The 18600-nt window shown below is 42.4% G+C and overlaps 1 protein-coding gene and 1 non-coding gene across 4 annotated transcripts in view; one reads left to right on the forward strand and one right to left on the reverse strand.

The window, feature by feature from the left end:
• Positions 1-3341: 3341 nt before the first annotated feature.
• Positions 3342-18600, reverse strand: part of Patj (PATJ crumbs cell polarity complex component) — a 345826-nt gene continuing 330567 nt past the window's right edge. For 2 of the 3 annotated variants that reach the window (XM_076860270.2, XM_076860269.2), the window contains 3 exons: positions 13342-13448; positions 9172-9295; positions 3342-5478 (listed from right to left, as the gene is read on the reverse strand). In XM_076860270.2, coding sequence (XP_076716385.2) covers positions 5332-5478; positions 9172-9295; positions 13342-13448 — 378 coding nt within the window. In that variant the 3' untranslated portion in view covers positions 3342-5331. The remainder of the gene's footprint in view (positions 5479-9171; positions 9296-13341; positions 13449-18600) is intronic. The other variant, XM_076860271.2, reaches the window with a different exon arrangement.
• Positions 5647-5718, forward strand: Trnaa-agc (transfer RNA alanine (anticodon AGC)). Its single transcript has one exon. It is a non-coding gene; the product is annotated as a tRNA-Ala (tRNA).

Consider the following 18600-nt stretch of genomic DNA (forward strand, 5'->3'; position numbering starts at 1 on the left):
ATTCTACCCAGGGCTTACTCATGCTAAGTAAGTGCTCTACCACTGAGCTACGTCTCTTCTATACCCTATCCTACCCTGTCTTTACAGAGTCTTGCTAAATTGCTCATTGCCGGGTTTCTGCTCTCACGACTAAAAGGCTCAGGGGTCACTCCGGTTAAACTGGGCTAACTGGGCTGCGCGAAATAACCACACAAGAGACGCATATACCTTTTTCTTTGGGGTAGCTGTGACAGCTCCTCTGACCTTAAGGGTCCACAGGAAGAGAGAGAGCAAGAGCACACACTGACCCCTTTTATTGAGAAGAAGCCATTCAAATGAGGCAAGGGGTCAGGTTTCAGGGGGCTGAGTCTATCCTCATGATGTCCACTGTCAGCAGGTTGACTGACACCTGGGTAGGCCACACCCAAGGGCACAGTAAGAGAAGGGGACACACACAAGGCACTTCCATGGAAGATTCTATCCTAAACAGGGCAAGGGGTTATATTACAAAGGAACAGGTGAGCATAGCCTCACCCATGGGGCTGTAGCAAGACACACCCAAGCACGAGACACCGACCCTCGAACCCAACAAGGGTGGGGAAAGCTCTGCCACATATCTGAGACTGAGCGCCTCAGCACCCAGCCGGGGAGTATGACCCAGTCACGTGCAAGGTTGGTCCCCCACAGCCCATGTTGGCCTCTAACTTGTGATCCTCCTGCCTCAGCCTCCCGAGTAGCTGGGATTACAGCATGCTGCACTGTGCCTGGCTCTCATCTATCACAGGATATGTTGTAAACTCTAGTTATGCTACTGTGCTACAGAACACCAGAACTAACTCATCCCCGCTGCATTCTGGTACCAATTATTTGACTTCCCTATCCCTGCCCCTCTCCCTTTCCTGGTCTTTTTACTCTTTTCTTTGATGAGGTTGACTATTTTAGCTTTCACAAGTGAGTAGAACCATGTGGAGTTTAGTTTTCTGTCACTGTAACAAATTACCTGAGATAAACAACTTTAAACAAGGAAGGGTTTTTTTTTTGTGGGGGACTGAGGCTCATAGCTTCAGAGCTTTCAGTCCAGGGTCACTTGGTGTTTTTGCTTTGGGCCTGTGGTGGCACAGTACATCACAGCAAGCACACATGACAGAGGTCTGTTTACCACATGGCAGCTGGGAAGTGAAAAGAGGCTGGGGTTCCAATATCCCTAGGGGTTCAAGGACACGTTCTCAATAACCTAACTTTCCTCCAATATAACCCATTTAAAGGTTCCACCACCTCCCAATAGTGCCACCCTGGTGACCAAGCCTTTAACACATGGCCTTTGGGAGACATTTAAGATCCAAATTAACTGGGTGTGGAGGTGACACCTGTAATCCCAGCAATTCAGGGGGCAGAGGAAGAAGGGTAGAAAGTTTGAGGCCAGCCTGGACAACTTAGCAAGACTTTATCTCAAAAGTAAAAAGGGCTGGAGATGAGGTTCATTGGTAGAGCACTCATGGGTTCAGTCCTGGTACTGCAAATACATACATATATACATACATATAGAAATTAAAAATCCAAGATATAATATAGTATTTTTATTCCTATGCCTGGTTTATTTTGCTTAACATATCCTCCACTCTCATCTACGTTGTTGCAAATGATAGTTTCATTTTTTATTGCTGAATAATATTCCACTGTGCATATTTTTTCATTCATCCATTGATGGGCATCCATATGTTGGTCACTGTGAATAGTGCTGCAATAAAAATGCAGTACTATTTTTTTTTGGGGGGGGGTGGTACCAGGGATTGAACTCAGGGGCACTTGACCACTGAGCCATACCTCCAGCCTTGTTTTATATTTTATTCAGAGACAGGGTCTCACTGAGTTGCTTAGTGCATCGCTATTGCTGAGTCTGGCTTTTTTTTTTTTTTTTTTTTTTTTGGTGGCGCTGGGGATTGAATCCAGGACTTTGTGCATGCGAGGAAAGCACTCTATCAATTGAGCTATATCCACAGCCCCTGAGGTTAGCTTTGAACTTGCGATCCTCCTGTCTCAGCCTTCTAAGTCGCTGGGATTACAGACCATGTGCATGCCACCACACCTGGCGAAGCCATCTTTTTAATAGACTAATTTCATTTCCTTTGGAAATATACTCAGTAGCTGGATTACATGGTAGTTCTAGTTTTAGTTTTTTTGAGGTGATGCCATCCTGTTTTTCATAAAGGTTGTATTAATTTACATTCCCTCCAAAAATGTATAAGAGTTCCCCTTTCTTCACATTCTCACTAGCAAAACATGCATAATTTTAAATGGTCAATACCAGGGCTGGGGATATAGCTCAGTGGTAGAGTGTTTGTCTAGCATGAGAAAGGCCCTGGGTTCAGTCCTTAGCACTGTGAAAAAAAAAAAAAAAAAAAAAAAAAACAACAACAAAAAAAAAAAAAAAAAAAGAAAGAAATAAAGAAAGGAAGGAAGGAATGGTAATCACTGATTAAAACCACTAATTGCCAGCTAAGTGACTATTTTCAGGTCACCTTCATTAATGATATGCTTTTGCTAATACTTATATGACATTTACTATGAGCCAGGCACAGCACTAAGGTTCCACCTGGATTTTAATCATTACAGTGCTTTCCCCCATCTGCTTCTAATTGAAGAAACTGAAGCACAAGGTGATGAAACGACACGGACAAGGTCATATACCTAGTGAGTGGGGATTCAAACTCAGGCAGTGTGAGGCCAAGACCTGACCTCTGAGCTCCTGCACGGGCTCCTTCGTAAAGCACCTAATCTAAAGCAGGAAATACATGGGACACTATTAGTGGATTCCAGGTTTTAATAGGGCACTGAAAAACCCTGTGGAAGTTTAAGTTCTTTTCTTTCTTTTTTTTTCTTTTAGGGAACAAAAAACTGAAGAAAACACAAAATCAGATGCACAAACTTTTTCATCTATAAAAAGATTCTGCTCCTTAGTCAACTACATTTATTTAGAATCTTTAGAAACATCTCACACATGCATTTAGCTGTTTTATTTTCTAACTCCAATCAGTGATATCATCACTATAGTTAAATGACCCAAATGAGGAGGCTGGAACAACATACGTGGCTCCAAGACCAATACTTTCATAAATTTTCATCTTCTTATCCTCTCACCTGGTCAGCAGGTTCTGGTACAAAACCAAACCAAAACAGAACAATACAAGTAAAACTTTTTGGGAAAGTTTTTATTTATTAGTGATGCAAACAGAGGCATAACCAGGTATGAGAAGGACTAGTTCCGCCAAGTTACAACAGCAACAATAATCACAATTCCTTTAAGAGGCTTTTAATAGTGTGACCCCAAAGGACAACGTGTAAAGAAACACAACAACCACGGATTATTTAAAAATGTTTATTTAATGGCTATTCCATCAAAATTAAGCAGAATTACATTTAAAAAGAATCATGTGCATAGGTATCTATCTAAGGTGCATTTTCAAGTGTCATTGGGCTTCACTTCACTTTGGCTGCCTGAGGTGTTCTTACAGACATGGTTAAAACAGAACATTCTGAGGCTGGTGGCTTCTCATGCATTGGAAGGTGAGATCCTGGATATATGAGAAATTTGAAAAGCTGTGTATCATCTTGAAAAACTCAATACCAGTCATGAAATACATTTTCAACAGAAAATTTAGGCACTCTATGCTTTGGAATAGCCACAAAGTATTCCAACAAGAGTTAATGCACTTTGTGATTATACCTACTCAAAGATAATTTTCAATTAAAATCTATACTTATTTATTTTTGTGGTACTGGGAATTGAACCCAGGGTGCTCTACCACTGAGCTACATCCCAGTCCTTTTTTTTTTTTTTAATTTTGAGATAGGGTCTCACTAAGTTGGTGAGGCTGGCCTCAAACTTGCCATCCTCCTGCCTCAGCCCCCACAAGTGGCTGGGATTACAGGTATGCACCATGGCACCCAGCAAAATCTATATTTATTAAATAAGATTTTAAATTAAAGCCCATTAAATTTTGGTAATTATTGTGAACAATTTGCAGCATTGTCTTATAGTTAAATAGTGCTGAACTACTTCTATTATTAACTCTGATACTTATCCTTCATGGTAAGTTTTTATAGAAGACCCTAGAACATTCATTAAGAAGCATCTTTGCCCTTTTCCTGCTAATATGTCATCAAGAAGGCCCATAATCAACATTGTAGGGATTATGTTTTCTGCTGTGGTTGCTTTCTTTGCATATCAAACTTGAGCAAAAGACAGGCACCCTGGGGGCCAGGAAACATGAGCCAGGCGTTTTCTCCTGCTGGTTCCTAGGCTCACTTTGTTTGCTCAGTTATTAGTGACGAAGCATGTAGTTCCACCTAGTTCCTACAGTCTGTGCTGCTGTGTGGGCTGGTATGGAGGTAAAGGGAGGATAATCCAACTAGTCATTGTCCTTTGCACAAGGCCAAGGCCACCCAGAGCTCATCTGACTTGAGGCAAAGCCTGGTGACCTCCGGGGCTTCTACCTCCTCATGTGAAGACTGAGGGGTGTGGATGATGCTGCCTGAGACACCTAACTCCAGACGAACTTCACAGACTAGAACCTGTTAGCATTGTTAGAACTCAGAACATGGAGGTTAATTGTTCTTGTCAAGAAGGAGCACTTGCTCAGTGGTGTGCACTTTTGTAGCTCAGAAAGCAATTAGAAAGCCTTTAAGAATCTTTAGGAGATTACAGTCTGCAAATTGACTCATCAAAGTCACCAATGACTAACATGTAAAGTTTCATCCAGAGAAATGAATTTGAGACTTAGTTGACTATAAGTCATCCAGAAGAGAGTACAGTAATTTCCCTTTGGAGAATATGGGTCTTTCGTTATGGGGGAATTAATTTCACTGCTAATGTTTGCTGGCTTACTTGAAGAGACAAGTAAATCATGAGTGAGATGACAAGTGGTTTAGCATTTGCTTCTGTTCATCACATGAGATCTGAGCTGCTATTAGGCATCTGTCTGAACAGGGCGGCGGGAGAGAAAGGGTAAGGAACAGGAGGCTGTTAACTCCAATTTCAGCAAATATAATCAAAACCAGTTACTTCTAATTGGCAAACATTGATGTTACAGGCAAAACAGAAAAGACTTGTTCATTCAGACTTTAGAAATTAACTTCACCAGAGGTGACAGAAGCTGGGGGAAAAAATCAGGCAGATGACTGTTGGTTTGGGAAAAATCACTTGGAACCTCAGCCTGTCTCCTGAGCAGAGAGAACGAGATGGTAAGAACATTGTAAATTTTACTTGAGGTGGCCTTTTATCTTCACCCTGAACTTCGTCTTCCTATGGATATTCTAAACAACAGGATCTGTCTTGTGATCAGGGCCTGTGGCTCACGATAGCACAGTTAAGGTCACAGTCCCTCTCTGGTGTTTTAGAATGGCGACAGCTTGCTCATGAGTGACGCCTTCCAGGGTCTCACCATTAACAGCTAAAATCTGATCACCTCGCTTTAATCGGCCGTCATCTGCAGCTGCTCCCTGCAAACAAGAAACATACCAGTTTAATCCAGAGTGAAATGGTTTAATATTACATTAATATTAAAACCGCTAACTTGTGTCTGTGTGAAGGAGTAACTTAAAAAACTAAAGTTTTTTTTTTTTTTTTTTTTTCTAGGCAATATTTTAAATTAAGAAAAATGGGGGCTAGGAATATAGCTCAGTTGGTAGAGTGCTTGCCTAGCATGCACAAGACCCTGGGTTCAATCCCCAGTACCACCAGAAAAAGAGAAATGTAGGATATATTGTTTGAATTATAGTGGGCGTATAGAAACTGTAGCTATGAATCATCTAAATAACATACCAATAGAAATGTACTGACACTTACATTCCCTTTAATAGAGGTAGAACCTTATTTCAATACTCAGCATTAAATGTGATTGGATGTCATATCATGTCATATTCATGGAAACGTAATGTACAAGAGAAGGCAGATAAAATTGAGTCTGGTGTTAGTCTTATTGCCAATACCATCTTCATGTAAGGTTCCCATTGCGTTATTAAGCCATCAGAACTGTCATCTGTCAAAAGCAAGTGTAGCCTTTAAATGGGTGAATTGCATGGTATGTGAATTATACCTCAATAAAGCTGTTATAGATATAAAAGTGTGGCATCTGTAAAACTTTGTAATTTATTCAAAAGCTTCAACTTCATATTTGATCATCTAAATAGGTTTTCAAATGACTACTTTTATTACATATCAGTCATGCCTGGCTCTTCAAAATGGAACAAAGAACAAAGCAAGTGAAATGTGGATTTTTTTTTTCATTCTAAAACTGAGTATCTAAAAATGCTATGATATTACTAGAAATGTTCTGCATTAGAGTAAGGGAATAAACGACCTAGAAAATAATTTATAGGAGGCTTTCTCTATCTGTTGGGATAATTGTTAAAGTTCCTTGAAAATCAGGGTCAAAAGTCCTCTACTGGAGGCCAAAGTGCTGGGGAAACAAGGGCCACAGGCACACAGCCCTGGCCAGAGTCCATCAGAAACTGAGCCAGGAGGCTCTTGTGCTCCACGGCAGCATGAAGGACCAGTGGTGCTCAGGCAATTTTCTAGAATTTCTAAACAACAAAAAGGGTAGAAAATTCCCATGAATTTCACAATAAAGAATATTCAAACCAGTCTACACTAGGGTAGAGGAATACCAAAATTAAATAATTTGCAGATTCATTCAAATTCTTTAAGAAAGTAAAGTGTCAGTGGCATTAAAGTAAAGACAGGATCCCATATGTGACTTCAGGGAATAAAATCAGAATTACTAGACAATTCAAAATTACTTTGGGGGAGCCAGATGAACCCATAATTCTAGCTATTTAAGAAGCTGAGGCAGGATGATCATAAACCCAATATCAGCCTGGGTGACCCTTGGGAAAAATTTTTTCTTTTGCTAGTTTTTGGTTTAATTCTCTATAGAAAACTTTAAAATTCAGACATATTGGTTTAGTGTAACAAAAAAAGGAAAGAAAAAAAATATTTTTTTCAGCACAAGAGATCAAACCCAGGCCCTCTTGCATGCTAGGCAAGTGCTCCACCACTGAGTTACATCCCTAGGCCTCATTTTTTTGTGTGTGTGTGGGGGGGGTGGGGGGGGGAGGGTACCCAGGGCGCTCCACCACTGACCTACACCCCAGTCCTTTTTATATTTTTATTTTGAGACAGGGCCTTGCTGAATTGCCCATGCTGATCTGGAACGTGTGCTCCTCCTGCCTCAGCCTCCTGAGTTGCTGGGATTACAGATGTGCCACTGCCTGTGGGGCTCTCTGAAAAGGTCATCCTGTGTGAGCTTCAATCCATTCATTAAACCCACTGTCTTGTCCTATCGATGGCGGTTGCTTTTAAAAGCACACCAGCAACACACAGCTATTTCATTTCATGGTGATCTGGCTTCCTGTCCCCCAGGCCTCTGTGAACATGCAGATAGGTACAGTGGGAACAGTCTGATACACTCACTTTGGACTAACTAGGCCTGTCTCTGGACCATGGCTGATGTGGCCACAGTGAGCCGGTGATGAGGAACACCCTGGAGGGCCTCCATGGAGGAGAAGGTGGGTGGCAGGACTTGCCAAATCATGGGGGGCCGAGCTCTCTCTGTAGCCATCCCACCACCTTTACAGCTGACTCTTTCAAAAGCAAAGTATCACAATGACCACATAAGAAGAATGGTCATGCCTCCTGCCGTGTTAAGCATGTCTTAGGGGAAGGATGGTCAGTGTGTGATTTAACTACTGTAGGTGTCAGCAGGTGGGGTGTCACTGTTATCCACAATGTTTCTGAGCTGCCTTCTCTCTCCACTTTTACCCACCTGCAGTTCAACAGTGTGTGTTTGGGAATAATAATAATATGCCTTCTTAACAGGCACCCCAGCAGGATGAAACAGATGGGGATATCTGCAGCTGCCCAGTGTGGTCCAGAAGCAAATGCTAAATGACTTAAGGGTTTATATTAGGCCTCAGGCAGGCCTAATGAAAAGGTGATGCTCTGCACATATAAAACAAGTTCATATTTAATGCATAATACAATTTTCTAGAAAGAGATCAGATCAACCTTAAGATAAAGATTTCTGCTTTTGAACACTTTTATTTATGTGTGTGTGTATGTGTGTGTGTGTGTGTATGTGTATGTGTGTGTGTGTATGTGTGTGTGTGTGTGTGTGTGTGTTATGGGGACTGAACCCAGGGAAGCTCTACCACTGAAAATAAAGCAGTCAGACAACTGGATCAATTCATAAACAAATGATTGTGATAAAACCCACGAAACAAAGGCTGCAATATCAACACCAAACACTTTTCAGAGATCTTAAAACTTAACAAATTCCAGTGCAAAAACTCTAACTTAAAAATAGTTACTCTAAGAGCCTTCTAGAAGCAGCAGTAGAAGTGGACATCTCAGCCTCTTACTAATTAACTCGGATTTTTGGAAGTAGTTTAATGCCTGAAAAATATGGTGTTCCCCAGAATTGGTCTAACATGTTACCTCTTTGGCAGAGTTGTGGACCAAAGAAACCACGCAGATCTAAAGCATCCTGAGGTTTTCTGTGATGCGCAGCCATTTATATTCTTACACTGATCTGAGGCTTGTAGAGAGCTTTCTGCCTCAGACCTTTGGTGGCTGACACATTTCTCTCTCTCTCTCTCTCTCTCTCTCTCTCTCTCTCTCTTTCTTTCTTTCTTTCCTTCTTCTTCCTTCTTCTTCTTCTTCTTCTTCTTCTTCTTCTTCTTCTTCTTCTTCTCTCTCTCTCTCTCTCTCTCTCTCTTTTTCTCTAGCACTGGGGATGGAACTCAGGGTCTTTCTAGTACTGAGCTGGCCATGGTATCTTTTCTTTAAAGACAATGCCAAATCTTTTCTCTAATCTAGACCCCTAGACCAATACTCTAGGGCCAGCTTCTAAAGAGTGTGGTGCCGCTCCCTAAACTGTTGCTGAAAGAAGACACTCCTTAAAGTCAGTGAGCAAATCCTGTGAGAGAATCCGAAGAAAATTTTCTTGACTCTATTATTGTAAAATATCTTTTCTCTCACCGTGTAGAGATTTCTTATAAAACTCACATGAAATAGGCAGACATGCACACATCAGGGGCAACCCAAAGTAAAGCAACACAAAGCACTTTAAAAAAATCCTCACCTAGTTTTGATTAAAAAAAAAAAAAAAAGTACAGTAAAAAGGAAAAAAATACCTTTGCAAATATAGTCTTGACATAAATTGGCAGGTCTCCATGGGGACTTCCATAACCCCCTACAATACTAAACCCCAATCCTTCAGAGCCTTTCTCCAAAGTAATAATCTTAGGTGGAGGTGTTCTGAAAGCACAATGCATGCTGTTTAATTCGAGAATAGGTACGGAGAGGGAATTTCATTTTAATGGAAGAGCACAGATTTGAGAGAGACTTTCATACTGCGAAGCTAAGAAGGTAAGTTTACCATATCATAATATTAGCAATCTAGAAACTAATTTTTAAATTTCCCATGAAATGCCAATTCGTCAATAATATTCTTTTTTTTTTTTTTTTTTGATACAAAGGATTAATTTAGGGGCACTAGGTCACTGAGCCACATCCCCAGCCCTATTTTGTATTTTATTTAGAGACAGGGTCTCACTGAGTTGCTTAATGCCTTGCCAATTGCTGAGGCTGGCTTTGAACTCACAATCCTCCTCTCAAGTTGCTGGGATTACAGGCGGGTGCCACCACGCCTGGATAACAATATTCTTGATGGTTTAGGGTTTCTCTTGCATAAAATCCACTGTTTTCTAATTAGAAACAAAGTCATGATGCTGAAATTGTCCAAGCACAAGCACCCCTCCCCCTATTCTTGATTTTAAACTCTTAAATGCACTGTTTAGAGCTGAAGGGAACTATCTTGAATGTGCATGGCACAGAGAGGGAGAGTGTCTCATCAGGGAGGTGGGAGACTGCTGTCCTCAGGTGGCCTCACGTCCATAACAGGTAATGGCAGCCTGTTAGCTCAGGAAACTACTGCCCCTTCCTGCCTGCGTGCCCTGGGCACACCTGTCCCACTACTTCTGCCTAGGGTGGGGACTTTCTTCTCAAAACACACCTCCAGTGGAAGGCCCTCCTACTGCCTCAAGGGGATGAGTTCCATCTGCTCCCTTTGATTTGGTTCAAATTTCCAGGATGGTCCTCATTGTGCCATATTGCAATTACGTATCCGTCTTGTTTGTTTTCGTACTGGTGATTGAACCCAGGAGTACTTTACCACAGAACTACATTCCCATTGCTTTTTATTTAATTTTGAGACAAGGTCTCATTAAGTTGCTAAGGGTCTCTCTAAGTTGCTGAGGCTGGTCTCAAACTTGCAGTCCTCCTGCCTCAGCCTCCTGAGTTGCTGGGATGACAGGTGTGTGCCTTATGTGGCCATCTTTTTCCACTACCTGGTGTCAACTCTTCATCTCAGTCACCTGAGTACACCAATATGCTATATTTTGCTTGTCACAAACTCAGGATCATGACCATGTAGATGAGAACTAATGTCCAGGACAGAAGAGAGAAACCCAAATGAAGCAAAATGGATAAAGAATCTGTTTCAAATGCACAATTTAGGTTTTCAAAGCTTCGACCAGTGTGGAAGTCTTTTCTCTCAGAAACAACACAGCTAACAATTAAATTATCTTTGTAGGCTCCAATAATTTAATCTAAACTCAGGTGATACTAATTTCTTATTCCCAAATGCTATTATTCAAAGAGTAAGAACCTGAAGAATTCTGGTATCTCAGGCCCTATGATTTTTTTTTCTTAATTTTTGTAGTTGTAGATGGACAACATTTTATTTGTTTATTTTTATGTGGTGCTGAGGATCGAACCCAGTGCCTCACATGTGCTATTGAGGCAAGCATTCTGCCATAAGCCCCAGCCCCACTATGATCTTATTGATGGTGGATGGTTCACTTTGTTTTTTTTTTTGTAGTAGAGACTGAACCCAGGAATGCTTCACTGAGCTACATTCCTGGCCCTTTCCACTTTTTTTAATTTTAAGACAGTGTCTCACTAAGTGCTGAGGCGAGCCTTAAACTTTGATCCTCTTGCCTCAGCCTCCCGAGTAGCTGAGATTACAGGTATGTACCACTACACCTGACTTGGAGGTTCACAATTGATAGGGGCATCATCATTTGTTTTGTGGCAGCATGCATGTTTGAGAGGCAGAGTCATCTGATATAAACTCAGCCATTCATGTATTCGGAGAAACTTGTAAAAATGGAATATAAGTGACCTTAGAATATTCGGTTTTGTCTGATTTAGAATATTCTTCCCCCTCTCCCTCCTCAGTTCTGCGTGGCTTGTTTTGGGGCTGACTTTCAGCTAGTTCCCTCTGCTGCCAGTTATTGATGTAGTCATGGTCTGAAGCAGGCATCCGCAGTAATTGCCATATAAACTGTTAACTGTTTTGAATGTTGCCCTGCTTATTCCAGTTCTTTCAAAACTCAGCCTAGGTATTAGCTTCCCCGAGTTAACTCCCTAATTGAGTTATACCCATATCCATGGTCACAGGGCCCTCCCTCACTGCATTCAGGTCTCTTACACTGACCCCCTCTTTCATATCTGTGGATTTATGGCCTATTTTTCTAATTCTCTGGCAGCTCCTTAAGGAGTAGGGCAATATCTTTACCTACATCCATGTTGGAATCCTTGGGACCTAGCACTTGTAAAGTGCCTGGCCTTAGGCGCTCAGTAAATGTCTGTTGAAATAAGGATGAATTATCCCCTTGGCTGAACAGTAATGACGTCATGAATAAGGCTCTACCTGTCTCCACTTTGTGGCCTTGTGAGCACTCTCAGTAATGGCCCACTGGCTAGACACATATTTGATTCATGTTTCCTCTTTCAAACACAGTCCCCATTTCCAAGGATATTGGAATGGGAACCTAGGTGCCCAAAGCCAGTGTTTGACGCCCTGGGGGCACCAAATCATTAAAGCCTTCATAATTGTGCCCATTTACAATGAGGATTGTGTTTGCAGGGGGAGGGGAGGAGCCAGGCTCTATTCTTTAACTGGTAACGTCACATGGAGTCTGTCTCCATTTATCTCACCGTATCCTGATATTTCCAATCAATTAGTTTTCCTTTTTAAAAAATCTCCAAATGTTAGCAGTGGGGGATTAGGAATGATTTTTAAATTCTTTTGTGCTAGTGATTTCTGACTTTCCAGGAATCAAGAGTACAAGGGTACCTCTATTTCCATAGCCACATCAAAGGATAGTGAGACACACTATTCTTCTATAACCATCCTGATTTTCTTTTAAAGGGCTGTTGTACCTTGAAAATGCATTTTTCTTGTCACACTTTTATGGCATATATCGCTTTTTTCAAAAAATTGGTACTGGGGCTTGAATCCAGAGAGCTATACCATTGAGCTACATCCCCAGACCTTTTCATTTTTTTTTAATTTTGAGAGAGGATCTTGCTAAGTTGCTGAGGGTCTTGTTAAATTGCTGAGGCTGGCCTTAAATTTAGTATTATCCTGCCTCAGCTTCCCAAGTGACTAGGATTACCGGCACATGTCACCATGTCAGGCAATGGCATATGTTACTCTTACAGTTAGAAGAAAGTAGAATGAACTTAATTTAACAGTCTTTCCAAAAAAAAAAAAAAAAAAAACCTCAAAGATTATTTAAGTTGATGAAACTACCCCTCAAAAGTTGCAAATGGCTGTGATCATGAGATGCTTCAAACGAACTACTGAGATCAGTCAACAAACATTTATTGAGCACCTCCTAGTGACCAGGCACTGGTAGTACTAAGGAATAACATTAGGTGGATTTCTCAAAGCATGCAGCTTCTTGCACTGCATCAGAGTCATCCTGGGGAAGTTGTTAAAGTAGATTTCTGATTCTTCTGTAGACCACCTAATCAGATCTTTACAAATAAGGCCTGGAGAAATACTGTCTGCAAACACATTTCTTTAAACACCTCTTTAATAAACAATTATAACTGCAATGATGAATCTTAAAGAAATATGGCAGCAAATATGACAAGATTTAATCTCAGAATAAAATTTTAGCTTAGAAAGTTGAGGGAACATGGTTCCTTGCACAAGAAAGCTGGTATACTGGGAGTGTAGGTCTGTGGTTTCTTAGGGAGGGAGACACAGGGACCATGTCGAAGTGGCCAGAGCAGTGTGTGCAGGCCCTGCAACGATGCTCTTTTAAGAGCTTATATGGTGAAACAGAGCTTCGTGGGAAGCAAGGGAACCCTACTGCCTTCTCTAGGAGCTGGAAAAAGGACCGTGCACTTCCTCTCCTCTCCTTTTGAGGGCATATTTTGGCATCAGGGAGAGTCCTCAGGAGCTTGGCCCACATACAGAAGAAGCCCTCTGCATCTAGAATACTCACTCCGTGTCTTCTGAAGGGTGTTCAGCAGTGGGTGAGCCACAGTGGTGGCCTGTAGACATGTTTTCAAGCTGAGTGGCAATGGCACTTATATTGGTATCTGCTACAACCTGGAGGGGAAGTTAGAACAAGATATGTCATCATAGGCAGAGGAGAATTAGGGAGACCAGGCTGTACCCAGTGGGCAGTCCTCAGTGCTCATCTCATCCAACCTATAGGTAGCACCTAGATATTCACAAGGGATCTCTCTCTCTCTCTCTCTCTCATTTATATATAACAGTGGAATGCATTACAACTCTTATTACATATATAGAGCTCAATTTTTCATATTTCTGGTTGTATATATAGTATACTCACACCAATTCAAAGGGATCACATCATCCTCTCTTAATAATTCTCAGGACTCACACCTTCCTAATTTCCTGTCCACCTTTCTACCATTCCTTCATATCTTTCCAAGCTTGAACTATCCAAGTGTCATAAGGCTCAGTCCTCAAGCATCTAGTCTTATCTTTCCCATCTTAATATGTTCCTTCAGACATCTGTCTCGTTTCACAAATTTAAGTACCACCTAAGTGACGATAATCCCTGGATCCTCCTTTTACCTACCTCCAAACTCATATAGCCAAGCACCAACCTGACATCTCTAGTGGGTGTCTCTCAGGTAGCCCAAGCCTGATTCTTGGGCTGTTAGGGCCTGCAGCCTTCCTCCTCTCAAGTGCCTGCCGCTTGATTCCAGTTTCATGAGCACCTTGGTGTTCACAACCCACATTCAACCCTCAGAAGACTGTATAGGCCTAATCTGCAAAAGCATCCCCCCACTTTTTTTTGGTACTGGGGATCGAACCCAGGGTCACTTTACCACTGTGTTACATCCCCAGTTCTTTTTATTTTGAGATAGGTCTCACGAAGTTGCTTAGAGCCTTGGTAAGTTGCTGAGGCTGGCTTCAAACTTGTGATTTTCCTGCCTCAGACTCCTAAATTGATGGGATTACAGGTGTTCACCAAGGCACCTGGTCAAACCCCCCCCCCCTTTTTTTTTTTTTACTTTATTTGTTTATTTTTTATGTGGTGCTGAGGATTGAACCCAGTGCCTCACACATGCTAGGCAAGTGCTCTACCCCAGAGCCACAACTCCAGCCCTCAAAAATAACTTTTGTCTGGAGTTGTAAAACTCCAGACAAAATAGAGCAGGTTGTCTCTCTGCCTTGGCCCCAGTCCACTGCAGCTAGAATGGTCCTGTTAAAACACAGCAGATTATTTCACTCCTCTGCTTAAAACCATCTAAAGGAAACCAGACTCTCTTGGATCACAAGCTGAAGTCCTTACTATGACTGACAAGCTCATCTGTGAGTGATCTTCTGTGACACCTCTACCCTCTCTCCTAATGATCTCCTCTGCATTCACTCTGCCCCAGTAGCTGGCCTGCTTGCTGCTTCTCACATGCCAGATCCCTTCCTGCCTCGGCACGAGCTGCCCTGCCCTACCCCTGAAATGCTCTGCAAGGGGCATCTGCATGTCCAGCTCCTTCACTTCCCTCTGGGTACCAGGGATCAAACCCAGGGCTGCTCTATCAGTGAACCGCATCCCTAGTCCTTTTCATTTTTTGAGAAAGGATCTCACTAAGTTGCTTTGGGCCTCACTACTTTGTTGAGGCCAGCGTTGAATTTGTGATCCTCCTGCCTCCCAAGCCACTGGGATTACAGGTATGTACCACTGTACCTGGCTGCTCCCTCAGGTCTTCAAAGTCACCTTCTCTGAGCACTCTAAAATTTCCACACCAACATCCTGGTCCAGCTTTTCATGTCTCCTTTTCCCTGCTTCTGGTTTACTTCTTACCACCACTGCTACCCGATAAATGGTGTAGGTTTTACTTCATTCACCTTATTTATTATCTATCAATGCATATGAGAATGTGAGGGCGGGACAGTTGTCTGCTTTGTTCACTGCTGACTTCATATCAATAGAACAGGGCCTGGCATAAGGAGGTGTTCGATAAATAGCTGGTGAGTGACAGAATGGACGTCTCTGACTTCCTGAGATTTGCATTTTAGATGGTCCTAACCAAAGGTATAATAGTATAATGACATTTAGATTATTTACATTGTGTTTGTATTCTGCAAATAACATTCTAAGGCACTGAGAAGAAATAAAGCTCCGAGAGCCTGTACTGGGGCTCAGGATGGAGTTTCAGCACTGAGTTTCTGCCACTTAATGATGCTGGGCTTCCTCATCTATTAAATGGGAATCGTAAAAGTCTGCCTTGCCTCCTTCTCCTGTCTTCTGCCTCAACCAGGGCCCCACCTTCATTCTCAGGAGCTCCTTGGTTACATGTTTTTGACCAGTGGTCCTGCTTCTAGGTACCTTGCCATCTGCAGATTACGTCTAGGACCTGCCAAGATAGCAAAATCTGCAGATGCTCAAGTGAAAAAAAAAAATAGTATAATGTATGCATATAACTTATGAACATCTTCCTGTATATGCTTCTAGTGGCCAGAGCCACATCTCCAGTCCTTTTTAAGATTCCTTATAATTATTTGTAATACTTTATAAGATTACTTATAATCCTAACGCTGTATAAACAGTTATACTACATTGTTAAGGGTATAAGGACAAAAAACAGTCTGCACATGTGCAGTGCAGAAGCAACTGTCCTAGGCGTAAATACATTATCAATCTGAGGATGGTTGAACCCAAGGACATGGAGGGCTGACTGCAGGGCTCATTGTGAGTACTGAGGGGACCTTTGCTGAAGTATGAGCTGGATTTGGTAGCAGTTTCAGAATCGGTCAACAGAGGGCAGAGCTGCCTAATCGTTACAGCTGCATTTGTTGAGTAGAAGAGCACAAGAAAGGCATGGGGGGCTCAGCACCACATAAAAACAAACAAAATAAAGGTATTGGGTCCATCTACAACTAAAAAAATAAAAATAATAAAAAAAGGTAACAGGTCTGCCTCAGTTGGCTCAACACATGTTGCATGGAGCATCCTACCTTGGGGGAAACTGCTACACAAGTTAGAATGACAGCAGGAACTCAGAGGTAGGACAACAGGCTTGAGGAGGAAATGTCAGATCCTCCCTGACCACAGGTCTCACCTCACCATCAGCATTTTCTGCCGTCTTCCACAGCAAGTTTACTGGCAGTGTCATCTTGGCCCATGATCTTTGACACTCTACCTATTCTTATTGTACACTGTCTTCATAAACCTGCTCTATTCCAGCTTCCAGCCCCTTTACTTGGCCCAGATGTCCATGACCCCTTCCCTCTGGCTTTCCTCCTGCCGCTGAGGTTTGCTTTTCCATCTCTTTGTTGTTCTCTATTCACCTCCTGGCTCAATGATGGGCCTACTTCCCATCTGCATACTCAGGGTCAAGGGACAGCACGTGCATTCCCATGGCTTTCAATGCCAGTATACTGAAAACACCTGCTTAGTCTGCTACACCCGATTGACAATTTGAGATCTGTATTTTACTATCTCAAAAGGATAACAAAATTAACACACCATAAGCCAGGCGTGGTGGCACACGCCTATAATCCCAGCAGCTCAGGAGGCTGAGACTGGAGAATCATGAGTTCAAAGCCAGCCTCAGCAAGAAGCGAGGTGCTAAACAACTCAGAGAGACCCTGTCTCTAAATAAAATACAAAACAGGGCTGGGGATGTGGCTCAGTGGTGGAGTGCCCCCGAGTTCAATCTTAGGTACCCACCCCATCCTACCCCCTCCCCCGCCAAAAAATAATTAACACCATAAAATCCAAATTTTTAAAAATTCTTTAGCAGTACTGGGCTTAAACCCAGGGGTGTTCTACCACTGGGCTACATCCTCAGTCTTTTCCATTTTTTATTTTTTTAATATTTACTTTTTAGTTGTAATTGGACACAATACCTTTATTTTATATGTGGTGCTGAGGATAGAACCCAGAGCCTCACACATGCTAGGTGAGCACTCTACCGCTGAGCCACAGCCCCAGCTCCTCCAAGGTCTGGCCAAGTTGCCCAGGCTGGTTTCAAACTTGTGATCCTTCTGCCTCAGCCTCCTGAGTGGTTAGGATTACAGGCCTGTGCCATTGTGCCCAGCCAAAATCCAAACTCTTGATCCATCAGCCCATCCCCTTCATTTTCCTTTTCTGCTAGCTTTTTTTCATTCAGCTACTCCATTAGAAATTTACTAGGCATAAAAACTTGGTGTGGCTGGTGCATGTTCAATTGGAAAGGAAGCCAGGCTCTAGTCACATTGGTGCTCACTCTGAATATCCATCCACCTGGCACCTTCAGTGCTCATCTTATAAAGTCCTTGTTTAGCATCTGAATGGCCATCTTAAGTGACAGCTGCCATTTTAAGAAAAAAAGTTTCGATTTCCGCCCAAAGGCCTTTCTGAGAAGGGCTCACCACTCTCTCACACCAACCCAACCCTTAACTGCCCAAATTAGGACCCGCCAGCTCTGATTCCTGAGCCTTCCCTGTAAGAGTCCCAGAACTCAAGCCTGTTTTGCCTCTCTCTCCTAGAGATGGGCTAGCAAACTCTCTCTTGTTTGGCACTTTCCCTTCACATCTGCCATAGTAATTCACCACCAAATCCTCCAGATTCTACCTCTAAAACCCTTCTCCAAGCCGGGTGCAATGACACACACCTGTAATCCCAGTGACTCAGGAGGCTGAGGCAGAAGGATCACAAGTTTGAAGCCAGTCTCAGCAATTTAGTAAGACCCTCAGCAACTTATTTATTTATTTATTTTTAATATTTATTTATTTTTCTTTAGTTTTCGGCGGACACAACATCTTTGTTTGTATGTGGTGCTGAGGATCGAACCCGGGCCGCATGCATGCCAGGCGAGCTCGCTACCGCTTGAGCCACATCCCCAGCCCCATCAGCAACTTATTGAGACCATGTTTCAAAATAATAAAAAAAAAAAAAATAGAAAAGGACTGGAGATGTAGATCAGTGGTAGAGCACCCCTGGGTTCAATCCCCACTACGAGTAAAAACAAAAATAAGGGGCAGAGGATATAGCTCAGTCGGTAGAATGCTTGCCTTGCATGCACAAGGACATGGGTTCAATCCCCAGCACACCCCCCCCCCCAACACACAAAATACATTCCAGTGTTTATATCTACAGGCAACCATCCTACCATCAAGTGCCTTGTATCTGGAATCCCAATTCGGCCTCTTCTAATCTCTTTCCACAGTACTCAGCCGTCTTTTCAAATATAAAATGGATAATGGCAGCCCTCTGCTTAAAACCTTTCAGTGGTTTCCTCTT

Source organism: Callospermophilus lateralis, chromosome 7 (genome assembly GCF_048772815.1).
Source record: "Callospermophilus lateralis isolate mCalLat2 chromosome 7, mCalLat2.hap1, whole genome shotgun sequence".
Taxonomy (NCBI): Eukaryota; Metazoa; Chordata; class Mammalia; order Rodentia; family Sciuridae; genus Callospermophilus; species Callospermophilus lateralis.